This window comes from Microtus ochrogaster, unplaced genomic scaffold (genome assembly GCF_000317375.1).
Source record: "Microtus ochrogaster isolate Prairie Vole_2 unplaced genomic scaffold, MicOch1.0 UNK121, whole genome shotgun sequence".
Lineage (NCBI taxonomy): Eukaryota > Metazoa > Chordata > Mammalia > Rodentia > Cricetidae > Microtus > Microtus ochrogaster.
In genome coordinates, this window is record NW_004949219.1 from 120,698 (window position 1) to 142,264 (window position 21,567).

The following is a 21,567-nucleotide window of genomic DNA, read 5'->3' on the forward strand; positions in this document are numbered from 1 at the left end:
CTCAGTGTCTGTGCTATTTATTTATGTTATTTTATATTTTATTATATATAAGTAATATATATATATATCATATAACTTATATTTAGTAAGTAGTCTCCTGTGCTCATGCATTCAAGTGTACTTTCCACTTTCTCTTCTATGAGGTTCAGTGTGGTTGGTTTTTCGTTGAGGTCTTTGATCCATTTGAACTTGAGTTTTGTGAACGGTGATAGATATGGGTCTATTTTCATTCTCCTACATGTTGATATCCAGTTATGCCAGCACCAATTGTTGAATATGCTTTCTTTTTTCCATTTTATATTTTTTGCTTTTTCAAACATCAGGTGTTCGTAGGTGTGTTGATTGATATCTGAGTCTTCTATTCGGTTCCATTGGTCCTCTTGTCTGTTTTTATGCCAATTCCAGGCTGTTTCAGTACTGTAGCTCTGTAGTAGAGTTTGAAGTTCAGGAATGTGATGCCTCCAGAAGTTCCTTTATTGTACAGTATTGTGTTGGCTATCCTGCGTTTTTTGTTTTTTAATATGAAGTTGGTTATTGTTCTTTCAAGGTCTGTGAAGAATTTTTCAGGAATTTTGATGGGCATTGCATTGAATCTGTAGATTGCTTTTGGTGAGATTGCCATTTTTACTATGTTAATTCTACCTACCCAAGAGCATGGGAGATCTTTCTATTTTCTGGTGTCTTCTTTAAAGTTCTTGTCGTACAGGTCTTCCACTTGTTTGGTTATAGTTACTTCAATATATTTTATGTTATTTGTGGCTATTGTGAAGGGTGATGTTTCTGATTTCTTTCTCAGTCCATTTATCATCTGTGTAAAGGAGGGCTACTGATTTTTTCGAGTTAATCTTGTATCCTGCTACATTACTGAAGATGTTTATGAGTTGTAGAAGTTCCTTGGTAGAATTTTTGGGGTCGCTTATGTAAACTATCATATCATCAGCAAATAGTGAGAGTTTGATTTTTTTTCTTTTCCAAATTGTATCCCCTTGATCTCCTTTTGTTGTCTTATTGCTCTAGCTAGTACCTTAAGTACTATATTGAATAGATATGGAGAGAGTGGAAAACCTTGTCTTGTTCCTGATTTCAGTGGAATCGTTTTGAGTTTCTCTCCATTTAGTTTGATGTTGGCTGTTGGCTTGCTGTATATTGCCTTTATTATGTTTAGGCATGTTCCTTGTATCCTTGATTTCTCTAAGACTTTTTATCATGAAGGATATTGTATTTTGTCAAAGATTTTTTCAGCATCTAATGAGATGATCATGTTTTTTTTTTTTTCAGATTGTTTATATGGTGGATTACATTGACAGCTTTTCATATGTTGAACCATCCCCGCATCTCTGGGATGAAGCTGACTTAATCATGGTGGATGATATTTCTAATGTATTCTTGGATTTGGTTTGCCAGTATTTTATTGAGTATTTTTGCATCAGTGTTCATGAGTGAGATTGGTCTGTAATTCTCTTTCTTAGTAATGTCTTTGTGTGGTTTGGGTATGAGGGTAATTGTAGCCTCATAAAAATGTTTGGCAATGTTCCTTCTGTTTCTATCATGTGGAACAATTTGAGGAGTACTGGTATTAGTTTTTCTTTGAAAATCTTGTAGAATTCTGCACTGAAACTATCTGGCCCTGGACTTCCCCCCCCCCCCCCCGTTGAAAGATTTTTAATGACTGTTTCTATTTCTTTAGCAGTTATAGGTCTGTTTAATTTGTTTATCTGGTCTTGATTTAATTTTTGGTAAATGATATTTATCTAGAAAATTGTCCATTTTCTTTAAGTTTTTCAATTTTGAGTACAGGTTTTCAAAAATGACCTAATGATTCCTCAGTGTCTGTTGTTATGTCCCCCTTTTCATTTCTGATTTTGTTAATTTGGATATTCCTTTTCTGCCTTTTGATTAGTTTGGATAAAGGTTTGTCTATTTTGCTGATTTTCTCAAAGAACCAACTCTTTGTCTTGCTGTTGTAGGGCCCCTAGTTTTTATTGGTGTCATGTTGCTCTTTGTGGTGTTGTGTGTGTTCTTACCTTGTCTACCCATCTTTTCCTCTGATTGGTGTAGTTGGGGCTGTCTGTGTCTCTGGTGATCAGTCTTCCAGGTGCCAGTGGATCCAAGGCTCAGATGGTTGCTCTTTGTGCTGCAGTTGGGGCCACGGTTCCAGCCATCCTAGAGGCTACTAAGTGTTCCCGGAGGTCGCTCTGCAATTCCGTTTTTTTTTTGTTTTGTTTTTTTTTTTGAGCCTGCTCCCATTGAGGCTGCCTGTTTGGGGCTGCTCCCACTGTGGTGGCTGCCTTGGGCTTGCTCCAGCGGAGGCTCAGGCCTGGTCCTTCGGAGGTTGTTGATTCGCAGAGGTCTCTGGCTAGGCTCTCTGCGGTAGCTCCTATCCGTTTGATTATTTTGACATGGTGCCTACCCAGATATTCTTAACCTCAGTCTGAAATGACGATCCTGCCTCCCAGAATTTCAAAATGAGACTGTGTCAAGAAACATTTTTCTATACTTGACTTGTGACCTCAGACTTGGATGTTGCAATGGAAGCGTCGGCTTTGGTAATCATTTGACCCTCCTCTCAGATGACCGTTACTTACATGTGTCCCTTGGTAATCTGCTGAGCCTCTGACTCCCACTGTGTTTGTAGGGAGGATTAATATGCTTCACACAGAGAGACCAGTATGCCCTCTGCTTCTTCCAGGATTGCCTAGGTGATCCAAATAGCCTGCATCCACCCAGGATCTGAAACATGCTGGGCGTGGGATCCAGTTTCCTCATGAACGGGTCTTGAACTGGCTTTTTTTTTTACAAGTGACTTCTAAAGCTAAATATTTGTAAAACAAAATAACAACCACTCGGAGAGAACCTCGGCAAGGGAAAGCGGCGACAAGGGTGATGAATGTGAACCTTCCTCTCTGAATGCAGCTGGGCTGGATCAAAGCCTAGCAGTATTATATTCTGCAGGCCAAAGGGCGGGCCATGACATGGAAAATCAGCCCCGAGAGAGCTGCCAGAGGCTTTCTGGGGAGGAATGAGCTACACAGGCTTGGCTGCACCAGGGAAGTTGGGGGAATTGCAGTCTCAGCTGCAACAAGAGCTGCCCAACAGTGCATGGACAGGAGAGCCACAGTGTCAGGATGGCATGGAGGGTCCAGACCCCTTGATCCCAGTGAAGGACCAGAGTCAGCACCTCTGTTGGGATAAACTCCTGTGGGAAGCTTTGCCTTGTGGGGGTAGGATAGCTGCCGGCCAGTGTCCGCAGAGCTAGCACCCGGTCTTCCTGAGATTTTAGCCACCTTGTTCTGGCCTCAGCATATTACAGAACAGATGCCCAGGGGCTCAGTTTTGGCCATACAGTCTTTCAGGTCCTATCTGCTGCCTGATGGAGGAGGAAACCAGGTCTTCTTGCAGGAGACTCTCTCTTGCACAGTAAGGAGCCATCTCAACTCCCTAAGCCCTGGGGACCTCCACAGAACTGAAACTGGCCATCGTCAACAGCATTCCTTATGGAAACTGCATCCTCAGCCTTTCAGGCCCTCCAAGTGCATGATGGTGAGCATGCAACCTGTGGGTTCTTGTGCCTCTTCACAAATGTGAAGGAACAAGGATTCTTCCTACAATATAGTCTGAAAGATGCTCCTGTCACCCTTACCGCCACAGTGTCTGAACAGCTCAACATAAGAAACAGATCTGTATGTGCTGTCTGGGAAAGCCCTGATGAGGTATTTAATACAAACCACATTGTTTGACTAACATGATCTATTGCTTCAGATTACGGAGCCCTATATATGACTACTTGTTTGTATCTATCTGCAGAAAAATCTAGGAGGAAGTCCTCCAAGCTGTTAATAATAAAGGGAGACGTTTTCTTGTACATTTCCATACTCTTTTTGTTGTCTTCATAACAAATATACATAACATAAACATTCTGAGTAAGAATTCCTCCAGGTTCCAGTTTCCATGACATAAGTACTGAGCACATGCAGTGAGCAGTTAGCTCAGCTTCTAATGGGTGTCTTCTCTGGGTCCAGTCCAGGATCCCTAGCCCAGAAAAATCAGCCGGCAGATGCTCTGTCAGTAGTTGACACGAGGCCGTTTGGGGCCAGGCTGGCGCAGCTGCTGTGAAACTGGCATCTACAATGGACCAGTGGGTCCTGCACCCTACAACTCATCCCTCGTGAGATCCCCAGGGCTGCCCTATGTCAGAACTGCACTAGGTAACAGGGCCACAGCACTGGGGAAAAAGACACCATGTCTGCTCCATGCCATGCAACAACTTTGTCAGGGTGACCCGGTCTCGTCTGTAAAAAGCACACATTTGTTTGAAAGGTTTTCATTTGAGCGGTGAGTGTTGACAAGCCCAGTTCACACGGGACTGGCCAGAACTGGCTCTAAGGAGTTACTTCACTATGCCTGATCTCAGCTACACAGAAACTGCTGCAGCCATGGTCCGAGTGGGCCACGGACTGTATGCGCTGGTGGCAGATGTTGGCATCACTCATGGCACTAATTTTATGGACATATATACAAGAGCTGACATAGATTTTCACCCAGATGCCACAGGAGAGCGTGGAGGTCGTGTGCTGTACTGTGAGGGGTCTCGGAGAGGAAAAGGCAAGGAGTTGTGGGAGTGAAGCTGGGCTGCCATGGAGACTCCAGGAAGCCAGAGAGGCGGGAATATGGAACATCTTGCTGAGGAAAGGTACCCGCAATGAGCAGAGTGAACCCAAGGGTAGCCATGTGGATTGAAGCCCTAAGGTCATTGTAATGATGCTGCCTCATTTCTGTGGAGGTCACATCCCATAAGTACAAGCCCCAGATGCTGGGCATTGAGTTATAGGATTGAAAGTCTTGCTGGGTTTGGTTTTGCTTTGGCCTATCTCCTTTTTATACGCCCCCACTGCCAACTCCCTCCTTTTGGAATGGAAACCTTTATCAAGTGCCATTTTGTGCTGGAAGTATGCAAATGGGTTTTCCTTTGTTTGGTTTAAGGTTTTTTTTGTTTTGTTTTGTTTTTTTTTTTTTTGAGACAGGGTTTCTCTGTGTAGCCCTGGCTGTCCTGGAACTCACTCTGTAGATCAGGCTGACCTCAGTCTCACAGAGATCCACCTGCCTCTGCCTCCCTGGCATCAAAGGTGTGTACAACCACTGCCCGACTGCAAATCGATTTTTTAATTTGTACAGCCTCACAGTTAAGAATCTTAGACTCTGGCCTTTCAATAGTACTGTAACCGCTGAGAAGATGAAGCTTCCTGGAGACAGCCTGTGCTATGCCTGGTAGGACCCTGAGAGCAGAAGTGGATGCTATAGTTTGTATATGTAATGTCACCCAAAGGCATGCTGAAGGCTTGGGTCCAGCTGATGATATTCTTGGAGGTGGAGCATCAGTTATGATGTGAGCAGAGCCGGAAGCAGGTCATTGGGAACACGCCTTAAGTGTTGTGGTTTGTTCTTGCCCCTTCCTTCCGCTCTCTTTGCTGATCCTGCCTGCCAGGAGTTGCCAGCTTTGTTCCCTGGTTTGCCACAGGCCCATCGTGATGGTGCCAAACAATTATAGAGTAAAACCTCCAAAACAACAAATCAAAAGAAATGCTTCCTTCTTTAAGTTGAATTCTTTGGGCATTTTAACACACTGGTAGAAACCTAACGCAGACGTCAAAGTGGGGAGACACTTGTTGCAATCTTTCTTTCTAACTTTAGAACATTAAGACTGTCTGCTGTGGTCTGGGAATAGCTGTGTGGCATTCCTGGCATTTGCTCAATGGTACAAAGACTTTCAGTGTTTACTATGTTTTTCTCTGTGCCATTTCACTATCAATTGGGACATCAAAATGGAAATTGAAATGTTTTTAATGGTAGTCAGAAAAGGGAATAAAAAACCCACTTTCCTATGAAATAGCCATTTCCCAAACATCTAGCCAGGAGTAATTGCTCCAGATCTGACTGGAAGATTCCATCCCAAACCGCTGCCAGGCAAATCTTTCTCACCTACTTAGTATCCTTACTTGCCTCCAGCTCCAGCCCACTCTGGCCCACAGCCGCGTTCATTTCTTTCTCTCCTCAGTTTGGTTTTGTTAGTATGGAAGGCGTCCGTGGCTAGAGCTAGAGAGCCATGATTTGCTCATAGGCTGAGATCGTCTTTTTGTTTCTGGTTGTTCCTGCCTAGGTCCTGAGCATCCACGATGACTCATTAGCTCCACACAGCATTTCTTAGAAGAGGCACAATATGTCCCAAACTTCTGTTCCCCGGGAGCCAGAGTTACAGGGCACTGTGAACTCTCTCTAATCACAGCAGTCTCTCTAGTCTGGTGTTTTTTTTACACACAAAAAGCACCTGTTTATGTAAACAGTGTGAAGAGCAATTGTGGGGGAGGGGCTGAGGTTGACAGTAACGCAGAGACGATGTGTCAGGATTGATGATGTCGTTTTAGGCTGACCTTTTCCACACCTACCTATTCACATGGGCAATATCCAGATAGATTCTACTCAGAGGGTGCGGTGGCTCTGTACTGGGGTGCTGCTCTGGCTGAGGAATGCACACGTGGGTTTCTCTGTGCCAGCACTGGGCTTTCCTCTCCAGACTCCTGGGGAGACTGAATCCAGCAGTCTCTCAGAGAGGTCCTGGTCAGTTCCTCCAAGTGCCACACACAAGGACAGTGTGCCAGCACGGCAGCACCTGGCCTCCCTGCTCCCAGATTGTGGCTAACCTGAGAACCCGCTCTTTGCTGCACCTGCCAACAAGACACGAGTTTATCTGCGTTCCTAAGAGGCTCTGCAATGGCACTCTGTCTGAAACTCCATTTGTGGGATTACTGTGCTCTCCTTGCTTTCCCTCAACAACTTAGCAAACCTAATACCTAGCCCTGGAGAAGCAGCTCTTTTAAAAGCTCATCTGTCCCATTTTATGTGACTGAATTCCTAATAAGAATGTGAAACAGTCCTCAGAGCGTATATCTGGGTTGTAGGCAGGACATACAAAAAGCGAGGCAGACAGCGGCTTGAGCCCTGTGCCTCTAGGGATCCACAAATGCTATGTAGACAAGTTTGTCAACTGTGTTGGAAGACCAGAGCTGAAATCTCTGCCCTCTGCTCTTGCTCGTGCCTCAGTTTCCCGGTCTTTACAGACAGTGACTGGAGGACTGAAGGGAACCACACTGTGTTCGTGGGGGTTGTTCCCTGCCATGCTGGGATCTGGGATGGAGACAGATTTCCACTCCAGAGGGTATGGCCCCTTTCCAGTCACCGACCCGCCAGAAGTGCCTTTGCCTGCTGTGTGGACTCTCGTGGGATTATCCTGTTCAGTGTTAGTCACTGAGGTTCCCTGCCAGAATTCTAACTTATCAATCACATGACTATCACATGAACCCACTCCCAACCCCCACCCCACCAATTCTCTTGTGACAAAGTGGCTACCATCTTCCCTGTGCACCTTGGGGCAGGGCACAGAGCATGTCTGACTATGGTCTGCTCCCTGGCATCTGGGCTGCTTGAGTGGATGCCCAAGGCAGAGCTGATTCCCAAAGTGAGTTCTCAGAGGGTGCCTGGATATGTGCGGAGAGGACCCCACACACATTCCAACCCAGCCCCCCACATCTCTGCTTCCCTCCTTATTCATCTTCCAAGCAGGGAGTGCGGGTTGCCAACTCCAGCAGCGGTGCCATGACTCAATGCCTCCATGAAGAGTCTGTGTCTGTGTGGGCTGAGGGCTGCTGGAACAGCCACAGGCAGGGCTCTGGCTAGCACGGAGAGGCTCTCCCACGTGCAGGGTGTCAACATGAGACACCTGTGCTTCACTTATGTCTTCCGGAAGGAAACATACAAGGAAGGAAAGAAGAGCCACCTTCTGTCCACCCATTTATTATTTACAATATTAAGGCACGAAGTTTAAGCAGCAAAGAACAGGAGAATCTTTGGCTGACCAACAGTATCCACAACCACAGCTGAGCGGGTACTCCCCACTCTGCACATGGACACATCTGGACGGATCTGGACACCGCCTCTCAATATAATCCAGTGACACAAAGATGCCAAAGATAAACGTGAACACCAGGGCCTGCTGGGCAGTGCGGCACATGCCCCAGAACAGGGGAGGGACACACACACACAATCACAGCCACACACACACAAGGCAAGCAGGAAGGACAGTGGCCTCAGGGCCCTCGGTCAGGCTGGAGCTGGTGCCTGTGCTGGCCCTGTTTCACAGAGTTTGACACCGATTCTGTCAGTGCCTCAGTGAGGAGGAGGCACCACTGGCCCTCCTAGAAAACATTCAAATATAAGTATTGTGGATAAGTCTGTCCCGTCTGCTTGGTAATAAATACTCACAGGTGTGTGCGTGAGAACAGGCAGAGTCACGAGTAAACACAACACAGGCAGCAGAACTGGAGTGGCTGAGTCTAGAAGCTGTTGGCTATGCACTGCCTCGGAGGGAGGGCAAAGCGCACACCTCAGTCACAGCACACACAATAACATGCACTTAGATCTCCATTTTACAGAACCCCTACTGGGTGTTCACACTAATGAATATGTACTTAGGGCTGTGGCATTCGCAGTGGGCTGGAAGCGCATAAGGCCTGGCAAGAGAAAAGGGCTTGAAAACAAGGCCCTAGGGGTCATGTGTACAAATGACTCTTCTACATGTCTTGATAGTCTGTGTGTGTGTGTGTGTGTGTGTGTGTGTGTGTGTGTGTGTGTGTGCTGGTTCCCTCCTCCTGCCATGTGAGTCCTGGGGAACCTTGGCTTTGGTGGCAATCCCTTTTCTATCGAGTCCTCTCGCTGACCCTGGAACTCTTATTCTGATTAATTGCCCTCTGTGTTCTTTTACTTGTCCTGTGGACGACTTGGGATTATTTCCAAAACTTAAATCCATTCTCAAAAGACAAGGACCTCTCACCTCACGGGGAATCGGAGGAATGTGCCAGGCCCTGGAGGCCATGCCACTAGAACAATCAACAGCATTTGACCTGGGGAGCCCTGCAGCCCTCCCAAGAAGAAAGCTCATGGGAAACAGTAGGGCTTTCTGGATATTAGGAAAAGAATTCCACCTTATATGTATGCCCTTACATATACATATACATATTGTAATATATCATTAAGTCACTAAACAAGAAAGGGCCACACTACTGAGAAGAGGAGAAAACACTGCTGGTTGTCTGGCTTCGGAAGTTTGTCTGAAGCCTGTTTCCCATGGGTCCACCCCATGAGCAAATGCCTTAAACAATCCTCACATTAACCAAAGACATCTAGAACACATTAACTATTAGAAAAGAGTGGATGAAAGCCGACGTGTATACTTAAGAGACTGGCTGCCTCAGCTGTCAGGGAAGTTACTGGATTTCTCTGGCTTCACCATTTAAGAACATTGTCAGACCTTGCTTCCAATGGCCACGCGACTCCTTTGCCTCATAGGGATGTGTGACCACCCGGAGAACACAGGGAAAGACTGCACCCACTCGCGCAGACGAGGCCTCACGCTTGGAAAGCGAGCCCTCCCACTCAGCACAGCTCTCTGCAGCCCACACAGGAGAGACCTGCCTGGATGTCCCTTGTTGTCACTGTCATCTTCACTGTCTCCGGGACTTCAGCCTCATCTGACCATTCACACAAGTCTCTGGGACTTGACAGGTTGCAGAGAGGGGAGGATTCAGCTCATCAGCTCTTGGAAGGAGGAGCTTCAGCCACATTCAGTATGTGCAGGTGGCTAAGGCCAAGCAGGGGACAGCAAATAGGACACTTGCCTCTCTTCAGGGGGCACCGGAGCTTCTTTCCTGAGGGTAGAACACTGGATTCTCTGTTCTGAGGCCAGAACTCACTTGGAGCAACTTTCTTGAAATCTACTCAAAACAAAAGGTCAGGCTACATGGGCTCCAAAGAAAGAGGCCTCTGCAGGACTGATCCTACCAATCCCTTCCCCACTCCTAAGGAAAGCTGGGGCAGACTAGGCAGCCCCACCCTGGAGGCACAGTGGAGACATGCCGGACACTACAGCCGACGGCACCACCTTCTGGGAAACAGAGAACAATGCCAAGTGTTCAGCTCACTCTTAATTCTTTGGAAATTACTGTGTTTTTCCTGGCAGCTTAGTGCTATGGACCTCCAGACAGGAAGAGTTCTTACATACAGAATCATCTACTTAATGAAACCACAGTGGCAGAGACCTGACCAATATCCCTCACTTCCCACACGATACCTGGAGACACGCAGACGTCACCGCACTGCCCTCTCCAGGACAAAGCAGGATGCTGTCAAGTCTCAGGTTCTACGGCCAGACGCCCTTGGGAGACCTGAAGCTAGACCGCTGCTCTGTGAAGGGTGTGCTTTTGACAGAACGTGAAGACTTCTGTCCGCATCTGAGAATGCTGGGCTTGATAGCAACAGGTGGTTTGGGCTTAGTCCTGTTCTCAGGCCCCAAGAGGTGTGGCAGTGTCCCTGTGTGCACACAAGTATCACACATGGGGCCACAAAGCATGAGGCACAGCTCCGCATATCATGCTCAAGACTGCGCAGCCTGTGGTTGAGACTCCTACGTCTCTAAAGCCTCGCATCTGCTTGAAAGGTTGGAGATGAGCTGTAAGCCTCTTGGGTCCAGTTTCTGTGTCTGTGTGTGCAACCAGGAGCGTCAACCTGGTCTTGTGCCCCTGATGCTTAGGGACCAGTTACAGGCACTGTTTCTGGTCCTTGAACACTGTTCTCAGGGTCAAGTGAGATCAGCTCCTATGAACACCTCAGAGCTTGCAATGGCTGTACTATAGCTCCTCTGTCCTGTAGGTTTCAAAGAATTACGCAATGGAAGACTGAAGGCCTCGGCCTTAAAGCCATAGCCTCTCTCTCAACATGGAGTCTTGGAAAAAGCCACAGTACTCATGGAATTGAAGCCCCAAACTGCCCGTGTCCCTTTTGTGTTTTGACAACTGAAATGTTGACAGTTGGCTGGAACAGAGATCATCCATCCAAGTGTGCAGTATGCCTGGAACACTCAGACTAGACTTTGAGTAAACTGGGCCGTGCTTCACCCCTATGCTGGGAGACAGCCTAATTTTAGGGGGTTTAGACATAGTACAGGGCTGAAGACCTCCCTAACTTTCCTTTCCGCTTTGTCTCCAGCATTGATTGGAGACAATATGCTCTTAAGAGAGTTAGTTGCCATCAACTCCATGCCCTATCTAAAACGGTCCCTACTCCCACGGGCATCCATCCTCTGGTCCCTCTCAGCTGACAAACTCCCCTACACTGTCTCTCGCCCCTCCCCATAGCACACAGGGCAAGCTCAGCACCCAGGCTGCCAGAGATGTGAGACCGCAGAGGAAAGGAGAGGGTGGCAGCTCTAAGCCTGGTGCCCACTGCCCAGCGGAGCGTGGAGAGCTCAGCCCCACCTTTGTCCTATCAGATGGCTCAGGTATTGGACAAGACCACAGGCATCTCCTCTGCTCTCCTCTTCTGTTCTGAGCTGTTCTCCAGGCTACACCTCTCACAATCCATGAGCCTGGGAGGTCATCATTTCACCCAGGTTTTGCCCTGGGGACAAGTCCTGGAACAAATGGCCCGAGCAGAGCTCCCCATGCACACAGTCCTTCAGTGCTGCGGTGAAGAATCACAGACATACCGCTTTTCTTTCTTCCCTTGAGGGAGAAGTAGTGATGAGGAAATGGACTTGGAAAACAAATCCTCCTGAGCTTGGGGATAGTCCGGGAGCCTGAAGGGCCATCTGTGCCCCGGACAGCTTCTCCTGTGCTCTGCAGGCAGCCAGTGTCCACAGCAATGCACATGAGACCTGACAGTGGTAGCATCCTCAGGGGCCTGGCCCTCACTCACGGTGGCTCATTTCCATGACTCTGCTGCCTCACCTAGGTAAGCTGTGTCCCTTGTAAGACACTGGCCACACTGCGCATCAACTAATCTTGGGTTACACAGCAAGTTCACAGGAAAGAAAAATGATCAGGAAGCTGTTTGCTTACCAACAGCAACCAAGGGAGAGCAATGAACAGACCTGAAAGCCTCAAATATGAGAAAGTGGCCCAGGTGGCCTGGTGAGATCTTGGGAGCTGCCTGAAAAACTTTGTGTAAGCCACCATTGGGTACCCGCAGCACCGGTTCATACTGAAGTCTTCCCAAAGGGGCCGTGGGGTGGAACTGTCAAGCTTCTTTCAAGAGAAGGGATGGGAGTGAAAAATCCAAGCAGAGGCATGATGTGATGTCAATGGCTCATGGATTCCTGCTCCACCTCATCCAGGCCTCCCTGGCTCACAGTGAGATTAACAGCCGCACTTTAGCTAAGCAAAGAGGAGGGTGGAGCAACCAGGGTGCCAGCATGAGGTGGACACCACAGCAAAGACGACAGTCTCCTAAGTCCCACATGTGAGGAAATCTGCTATGTCTCAGTAAACAGAAAAAAATACAACAAAAGAAAGTAAGGAAGTAGAGCAGAGACAAACAAGTTCCTAGAAGTTAGGGTAGGTGAGGACCACGGTCACCACACTCCCATCCTGTCAGAAATACCACTCAATCCAGACAAGCAAAACTTCACACTGAGATCACAAACCAAACAGCCAAGTAGGTGACAAAACTTGCCTGTGGAATTCCCCATTACCCTGGATGCATCTTCAAAGGGCAGGCACACACACACACACACACAATACATACACACACGCACACATATGCACACATGTGTGTGAGACCCATGATGGCACAGAAACACCACATTATGCCAAGATAGGTGTTCAGGATTTCTAGCAGATTCTTCTTGGAACAAACCTGCTAAGAGGCAAAGGGAATTCCAAGGAAGGCCCAACTCTTCTTCATCTGTTTATAAGCCAAGAATGGGGGAACGTATGGAGCCTCCCCAAGACATACAACTTCTCTACAATGGAAAATCCCACTCCTATTTCTTCTCAATTCTGCTTCCAAGTCTGCACGCATCTTCCTTCCCCCTCTCTGCAGTCCTGCGAGCCGGCGGTTTGTAACATTATGAAGTGTTCACACCTGTCCTGGTTTTCCATCTAGCTCTTCTCGTCTTCCAGCCATCTTTCCTGACAGCACGCTGGTGTGAAACTCCACAGGACGAGGCTAGATGAGCACTTCCATCATCTCCCCATCCGGGAATTCAGGCTTGTGCAACAAGCTGCTAACACGGCCTCTGTGGTCTGTCGACTTCCCGTGACCAGGAGAGCTCTCTGCCAAAGAGAGGGCAAATATCAGCAGCCGGAGCTCCAGGGAGCCGGTGCTCCAGGGAGCCGGCGCTCCAGGAGCCTGTGCTGTGGTTTCCCAAGCACTCTCTCTGATGGGGGCATTTCTAATGTCAGGACCCGCCCAGGAGTCTGGTGCACCTTGGTGTATTCATGGGAGGCTGAGACTATCTCAGTGGGAAGTGCAGAATGACTGGTGGGGAGGGGGGGGTCCTAGAGAGGACAGTGTCTTAGGGTTCTGAACCGAGTAGAAGTTAGGAAATGAGGAAGCTGCTGAAGACCCAAATTCCCCTAATTCCTGTCTGCTCAGATGTGAACAAGCAGCCTCACACCTTAGTCCTGCTACACTGTTCCTACCACGATGGACTGTCCCCCCAAACCCTGAACCCACAGCCTCACACCTCAGTCCTGACATGCTGTTCCTACCACGATGGACTGTCCCCTCCCCAAAATCATGAGCCCACGGCAAATCCTCCCTCCCCCAGGTGACTTCTATCAGATATTTGCCTGCCCCCTGGGGAAGGGCAGAACATGCATATTGCCAGGTCACTCAAGCTGGCTATTTCTTTTCCTTTCTTCAGTAATGAACTAAGCAGACCTAGACACATGTGAGCTCCATGACAACAAAGAGCACACTCAGTCTGTCGTCACTATGGCAACCACTACCGAAACATAGGCACCAACGGGGCTTCCTGATCTGCAGCTCCCCTACAGATTCCTCCCACCGTTAAGTCCCACAGTCCCACGGGGTCTCCAAGTGTGGTAGAGGTAGGGGCCACATACCCAGTTTCTCCATGGTTCCTTTGGCAGCTGGATGCTTCAGTATGGGGCTGTTGGAAGGGGCAGTGCTCAGTCGGCCACGGCTGGGGAGAGAAGCCGTGCTGGGCCAGAAGAGATCAGTGCTCTTATCGGTCTGCGTGCTACTGTCCTTGCTGCCTGTCTTGGCGTGGGTGCTGCTGGCCGACGCGGTGGAAGCCGGCGGGGACAGTGCAGAGGCGGGTGTGGTGGGCAGCAGGGGGGCAGACGCCTGTCCCTGGTGCTCCTTCCCCAGCAGGAATCCTGAAGGCAGAAGAAGAGACTTTTCAAGGAAAATCTGTTTCCCTCTACTTCCTTTTATAAGAAAACTTATCTTTTTCTTTCCAGGCCAGGGATGACTTCATTTATTCAATGATTTATTCTCTAAGCCCTAATAAGCACTTGTGTGCATGCTTGATGTAATGAGAAATACTCCTATATTATGTCCCCAGTCCCATGTCATTAAATTCCCTGTGGGGTTGGTAATTGTATTCTAAATTCAAACAACTGAAAACCATGGTTGGACTGGTGGGGTAGCTCAGGGGGTAAAAAGACCCATGCCACTCAGCCCTGCCAACCTGAATCCCATCTCCTCACTGCCCAGACGAAGAGGTGGGAGAAGAGGTGGGATGGAGAAATCTCTCCTGGGAGCTGCTCAACCATTAGGAGGGCGGACAACCTTGTCTCTGTCGTCTCTTCAAGTCATCATACATGAAATGGGAAGACCTGAGGTCCATGTAGGTGGCCTCCACCTGAACCCTCAGAGTCGCTCCTGAGCTGTGGCTGGCATGTGGGCACCAGTTACACTGACAAGGAGGTAAACTGGTGTGGACAGCAGGGCCAAGGTCTCTCCTGGGAAGTTTCCATCAGACCTGCCTCTCACTGGGTTTGGAGCTAAGTGTGCTTGCGTTGGTCTTTATCATAGCTGCTGTCCCCACAAATCCTCTCTGATGAGCTGAAGTTGTAGTGGCCACCAGTAGAGGGGCTTCAGACAGATATTCTGGCTGAGACTCTTTGACCCTACCCCCCAACTCTGTGGGTTCATGTGGAGGCTCTCAGACACTGTAGGACAAATCAGCTGGATCCCTCTGAGGTCCTGTATGGGAGAAAACTGACTCTGGGCAGAGCATATGAAAACACATGCTGAGCAAGAGACAGGGGTCAAAGAAGGGCCCCCCAGAGTTGCCAGCAAGCAGAGGGGAAGGAACAGAGGACTTGGGAGCATCCTCTCCAGGCTCACTGGCCCAGCCTGTGAAGTGTCCTGTCTACTCCAGATACCGCTCCATCTAAGACCCACTCCGGGATAACTCCCAGCCTCCTGCCTGTACCACACAGGAAGAGTGGTCCTCTGGGCACACTCTCCCCATTGTCTCCGCAAGCTTTTGTGTGTTGCACAGGTGTGGATACACTGTGGAGCAGTCGCAGGCATGGCCCAGGACGGGGTGACAGTCTGGGGTGTGGGGTCTGAATGCAGTGGGCTCCCATAATCTCATAGGGAGTGGCACTCTTAGGAGGCGTGGTTTTGTTGAGTGACCATGGCCTTGTTGGAGGAAGTGTGTCACTGTGGAGGCCACCTTTGAGTTTCCTATACTCGGAATACTCCCCAGTGTGTCAGTCAACTTCCTGTTGCCTGCGAGATGTAGCACTCCTGGCTGCAGCACCCCATCTGCCTGCATGCTGTGAGATGTAGCACTCCTGGCTCCAGTACCCCATCTGCCTGCATGCTGCCATGCTCCCCACCATGATGATGATGGTCTGAACCTCTGCAACTATAAGCAAGTCACCCCAATTAAATGTTTTCCTTGGAAGAATTTTCTCGGTCACGCTTTCTCTTCACAGCAATAGAAACCTCACTGAGACAGAGGGGCTCTAGGCGTGTCCTGCTAGGACATTTTGTGTTCTTCCTGTCAACGATATTGACAAGCATCAAGCCAAGCCCAGTAGCTCACAAACCTTTAGAATCTGCACAGTACTGTCATGTACCTGGCTTAGCTCGCACAACCCAACATGACTGACTTTACTCCCCATTTGAAGAATGTTCAAATTGAGATGAGGTGGGGGCTGGAGAGATGGCTCAGGGGTTAAGAGCACTGGCTCTCTTCCAGAGTCCTGAGTTCAATTCCCAGCAACCATACAGTGGCTCACACTCACCTATAATGAGATCTGGTGCCCTCTTCGGGCATGCAGACAGAATACCATAGACATAATTAATAAATAAGATATTTTTAAAAATTGGAATAAGGTAACATCCTGAATCCCAACAGTGATAGGACTCCTGTAGTCCTGCTCCCTGGGTCCCCACCTCACCTATACTCCCTTTCCAGGTCTTCTCTTCCTTCTTCTCTTCCACCAGCTGGCTGCTGGTGAGTGAAGTCTGGCGGGAATGTGTCCCAGTGGCTGCAGCAATGGATGGGACAGAGCGGGCAGGCCGCAGGCTGGAAGAGTCTGTCTTCCCAGCATCCTTACGGGATCGTTGCTGAAGGACCTTTATCATGGCATCCTTCTCTATGATTTTAGCATGGAGGTTTTTTATTCTGTAAAACCAAACCAAAGAATAGCAAGGGTGTGATTAAAATGCCACTTAGTTAGAAAACTCTGGGACACTGGTCTCGGGGCTCTCACGGTAATTCCGGACACAGACGCGGGTGTACCAGAAGCTGTCTGTGAAGCGGTGCCCTCCACGGGAGAGCAAAGCAGTGCACCTTTCCCAGTGCCCTGGGACATTGGGAACTCCCGGGAGGGCTGTGAAAATGACTGCAGTCACCTGCTGGGGACTTGGAGGCCTAAGCTGCTTGTGGATTGCACTTAGGGGGAAGAATGGAGTGAGAATGCCAGAGGAGCACGGAAGCCTCAGCCCCAAACAAGGCGTGTAACAGTAACTCCCTGTAACTGTAAGGGAAAGAAATGGCGAGGTTCACGGAGGGAAGACGACTTTCCCCCACCATCGGCAGACGACGGTAAGCACTAAGCCTTGAGCTTTTTCACTAACTCCGATAGATACTCACTGAGGCTCTGTCAGAAAGCCCTGTTTTCACTCTGGTACACCTAGACTCAGGACTGGATTCTAGGCACTAAGGTGACACCAATTCCCTGGAAACTGTGTGTCCAATAGAGGAGCGCACCCTGACTGTTGAAAGCTCTTGGTCTTTGGTGGAAATAGGTCATTTTGGCTCCAAATTTCTGGAGCTTGGGGGTGGAATTTCTTTCTCATTCCAGGCTTACAGTAATGTGGAGATTATAGAAACAAATGCCTGGAACTAACAGGGACATCTAAATTCTTCAGGTATTAGATAACCGCTGTCTTCACTTGTCTCCCTACGGAACTGTTGTTTGGAGCCCCTTGCTTTCGCATTGAGACAACCAACCTCCTTCTCTCCAGGACAAGAGTCTCTGGGGTCCTTAGGCTCATGCAAGTGAGAACAGAGGACAAAGCGCCTGTGTGGAGGGGCTGGGCAGGGAGTGCAGCACCAGCTGCTATCTCACTCAGATCTGAGGGCCATGCACGGCCGTCCTTACGTGTACTCCATGTCCTGACACCTCCTGTTGGCCTGCACCACCTCCTCGTCCTCTGGCCAGATGTGGGCCTCCAGCGAGCTCTCACCATAGGAGCCGTTCCTCGAGTGGTTGATGATGGTGGTGTCCCTAGGAACACGAGACACACTTGACTCTCCAGCCCTGGCCTTTGGTCTTCCATGCAAACACAGACTGGACAGACACATGTCCTTCACCTTTTAGAGGACACCAGAGGTCCTCCACCTCCGCCATCCCACCTTGGGGGTCAGTCTCGACAGAGGCCAGAATGGGGAACCGCAAACACTTCCGGAAACCCCCCTCAAAAGCCCTGTCGGCCACACTGTCCTAAGAACTAAGACAGCGTCTAAGGGCTGCGCTCGCTGACCTTGATTACTGCAGCTCTAACCCCTCATCAAACACACTGCCTTCTGCGGCAGGTGGAGGTTAGCACAGGGCTCCCAATGGGCTGAAGGACAGCGAAGAAGTGACTGACTGCACAGAGCTCATCTCCAAATGGATCCTCAAGCCCTACACCCAGGGATCAAGGAATGTCACGGAAAGGGGCAGAAAGACTTGCTATGAAGCAGTGTCTTCTGGACACATCAGGACAGTGACACCAAGAGCTCTCAATGGCTATGGCTGCCTGCACACATCCAGCACAAGACCATGCCAGTCCACAGTCCAGCCCAGATGGGGAAGAGTCATGGCTGCTGAGAGAGAAAGTCCGTTTTCTTTAGGGACAAACTTCCTGCTTGGTTGTCTATGCCCCAGTGCTCAGTCCTACATGTGCATACAGGCAACACTAATTGGACTCAGTAGGTATGGTGTGTGTGTGTGCTTGTGTGCGTATGTGTGTGCTTGTATGTGTGCGCACGCGTGCTAGTGTGTGTGTGCGTATGTGTGCAAAGAAGAGGGCATGAATCCGAGGGAGGCACATGGAGAAGGGAGGGTCCTGGAAGGAGTTGGAGATGCTAAGGGATGGATAAGATTAAAATACAATCTACTGGAGCCAGGCATGGTGGTGCATGCCTTTAATCCTAGCACTTAGAAGACAGAGGCAGGAGGACCTCTGCAAGTTCCAGTCAGCCTGGTCTACAGAGAGAGTTCCAGGGCAGCCAGGACTGTTACACAAAAAAATTCTGTCTCAAAAAAACCAAATCAATCAAACAAACAAAAAGCTTTATACTCAGGTAAAATCATGTACATAAAGTACTAAATAAACAAATAAAAGACAGTATCTCATGAAAACAATATTGAGAAATGAAAATCCCCTGCTTCTTTTATTATCAAGGCCATTTGCTAATCTCTTGACGCTGAGTGAGTGAGGGCAAGCCTACAGATTGGGTGTGCCGACACACAGACTATCACTGCTGCATTTGCTGTGGACTTTCTCGTCCTAGCTCACTCTCCCAATCACAGCTAAAGTTCTGCCTCTAGGCATCAGCCATGCAGCTGCTGGGTTAGTGTTTTGCAGAGGGGAGGTTGGTAGCTACTCAGTATAAAAGCCTTTTACCCTTCGTAATGTCAGCTACCAATGAGCAAGCACTTATTTCATGCAGGGAACGACAGAGCATGGCTCACATGGTATCCATTTCTACAGCGCGTTCACAGAGAGTAAAACTAGGATAGGGTGACTTCTAGGACACCACTAGTGGACGGAAAGGGACCCAAGCGCAGAGATGACTCCAGAGCTCTTAGCCAGACCCAGCATGGAGCCAAGTTCCATGTGTCTTTAAGAAGGTCTCAGAAAAGATGTGTCATGATAAAACAAACACGAAAGGGCAGGGGTGAGAACATGATGCAGAAAAGTAAACATTGTGGCTGTGATTTATCAGAAAAGCAAACCACGGGGAAAGCAGGCAGAATGCTTTTAACCACCACATGGAACCATAAACTCCACAGGGCTTGAAACAACTACACAGGGACGAAGAGCTAGAAACACTTCCCATCAAGTTACTTTGGAAACATTTCTAAGGCGCCAGAGGCAAATTTAAAAATTCATGTTCACGCTGCTGGGTAAGCTGACAAGCGCTGTGGTCAAAACCAACATAGAAAGCCAGCATCTAGAAACACAAGCATTCATGATCTCCGAAGGGACACTACTCTGCTTTGAAATTTGTGAAGTTTTAAAACCTTGCCCACACATCAAACAAAACAAAACAAAGCAAAAAGCCTCCTCTCCAAAATTCGAGCCAATGCTGTCAGGATGACCTGTGCAGAGCAACAGCCATTTTAATAAGGCCAGCTGGGTCTGCTTGTCAACGACCGCCCATCTCCACGTCAGCCAGGCTTGCTGAGAGTCCCTGAAAGGGGGGTAGGGTCATGAGATCTGCAACCAAATGCCATTCTTCCTAAACTGTTGTCTGCAATTCTGCCCTAACTGCACATGGCGCAGGGCCTTGGGAAGGGCTGGAGGATATAGGATGGGGAAAACCAAGAGAGGGGGCTGCATCTCTTTACCCTCTGCGGAAGATTTTTTTTTTACCATCCTACTGCGTGAAGATTTTCCAGTGTTGCAACTCTGGGGTCCTCTACACTCCTGCAAGTAACCCCTCTTCCTCTCTCCAAGTGAGCCCAATAAATTCTTAGGCTCTCCACGGTGGCCTTGGTGGAGTGCTATGGTTTGTCCACGAAACCTTCTGAGGAGGGCTAGACACTGCTCACATTCCCCCAGGGAAAGAATTTTAGCACCGGACAGCAAAAACAGTTGTCGTATAAAGACCATATTGCTTGTTTTAAAATCTGCTTATAAATGCGACACAAACAGCTGACCAAAAACTTGGGACTTAGTTGCTGCAAACAGTCTCTTTTGTCCATTTGTCTGCACCCAGTCAGCATGGAGACAAGAGCTCAAGATTTCATCTTTTCTCAAAAAGCTTGTGTTGTCCTTTTTCCCTTGTACCATCAAGAAAGCCATGCTGAAATTACCAAATTGGTTTTCGTTTATTTTTTTATTCTGTTTTTTATAGGACTTACTTTGTGTTTTCTTGTGTGTGTGCTCTCTTGCACACATAGATACACAGTGTATGGGTGTCCACAGATGCCAGAAGAAGAGGTAGGATGCCCCGGAGCTGGCGTTTGGGGCAGACCCGTGTGGAGCCTGTTTCTATCTACGAGAACTTGTGTAGTTTGGGGAAGATGGGCGTGGAGCCCATTGCTATCTATGAGAACCTGTGTGTCTTCAGGCAGCAGTAGAGCTTTAAAACTTACCTAGGATGGGGCAGATGCCTTGGCGATTGCCATGTAAGCATGACTTGAGTTTGAATCCCCAGAACCCGTGTAAGTCTTAGGCTTATAGGACAGGCCTGTAATCCCAGTCCCCACAGCAAACTGAGGGGCAGAGGTGGGAGACTCCCTGAGCGCTCCTGGGCCGGCTAGACTGGTGTATTCCATGAAAGAGTGTGAAGTGTCTGTCAGTCAAGGCAGAAGGTGAGCACCAGCGCTGTTCTCTGACACCCCTCCTACCTGTTCCAGCACGTGTGTGCCTATACTTACATACACACACATACAAGTGTTTAAGTAAGCCAGACACATGTTAGGAAAGAGGATATAATAATAGCTTTTCTACTTTTTAATTCTGTCATGGATTTTTTTTTGTTTGGGTGGTGGGTACATGTATAAAATATATTTGATATTGAAAGCATAAAATCTAATAATAAGCCTTACAGTTTTCCATCCTGAAAACCAATTCTAATTGTATAAAAGTTCACTGAATTGTCTGGACTTTGGGTCTGGTAATTTTTCTGTGTGGTGTTTTTATTTGCAAGTTTTTAAAAAAAAAATAATAAAATGTATGAAAATTTTTAAAAAGGCAGATCTTGTTCCTTGTGATAGGCCTCTCTGGACCTCCTTGGGCCCCCTGAACTTTTTATTTGCTTTTGAGACAAAGTTTAACTGTAGCTCAGGTTGTCCTTGAATCACTCATCCTTCTGACCCAGCCTTCTGAGTGCTGAGATTCCACCGTTAGCCCTGTCTGCAGTCCCGAGCCATGGGACCACCTCTCACCTCTCAGCTGAGATTCCACCGTTAGCCCTGTCTGCAGTCCCACCTGTCTGCAGTCCCACCTGTCTGCGGTCCCACCTGTCTGCGG

The 21,567-nt window shown here is 48.4% G+C and overlaps 1 protein-coding gene across 2 annotated transcripts in view; it reads right to left on the reverse strand.

Annotated features, from left to right (window-relative positions):
* Positions 1–7,829: 7,829 nt before the first annotated feature.
* Amotl1 (angiomotin like 1) overlaps positions 7,830–21,567 on the reverse strand; it is a 95,374-nt gene continuing 81,636 nt past the window's right edge. For both annotated transcript variants that reach the window (XM_005371687.3, XM_013355379.2), the window contains 4 exons: positions 17,481–17,606; positions 16,272–16,498; positions 13,953–14,228; positions 7,830–13,157 (listed from right to left, as the gene is read on the reverse strand). In XM_005371687.3, the coding sequence (XP_005371744.1) occupies positions 13,051–13,157; positions 13,953–14,228; positions 16,272–16,498; positions 17,481–17,606 (736 nt within the window). In that variant the 3' untranslated portion in view covers positions 7,830–13,050. The remainder of the gene's footprint in view (positions 13,158–13,952; positions 14,229–16,271; positions 16,499–17,480; positions 17,607–21,567) is intronic.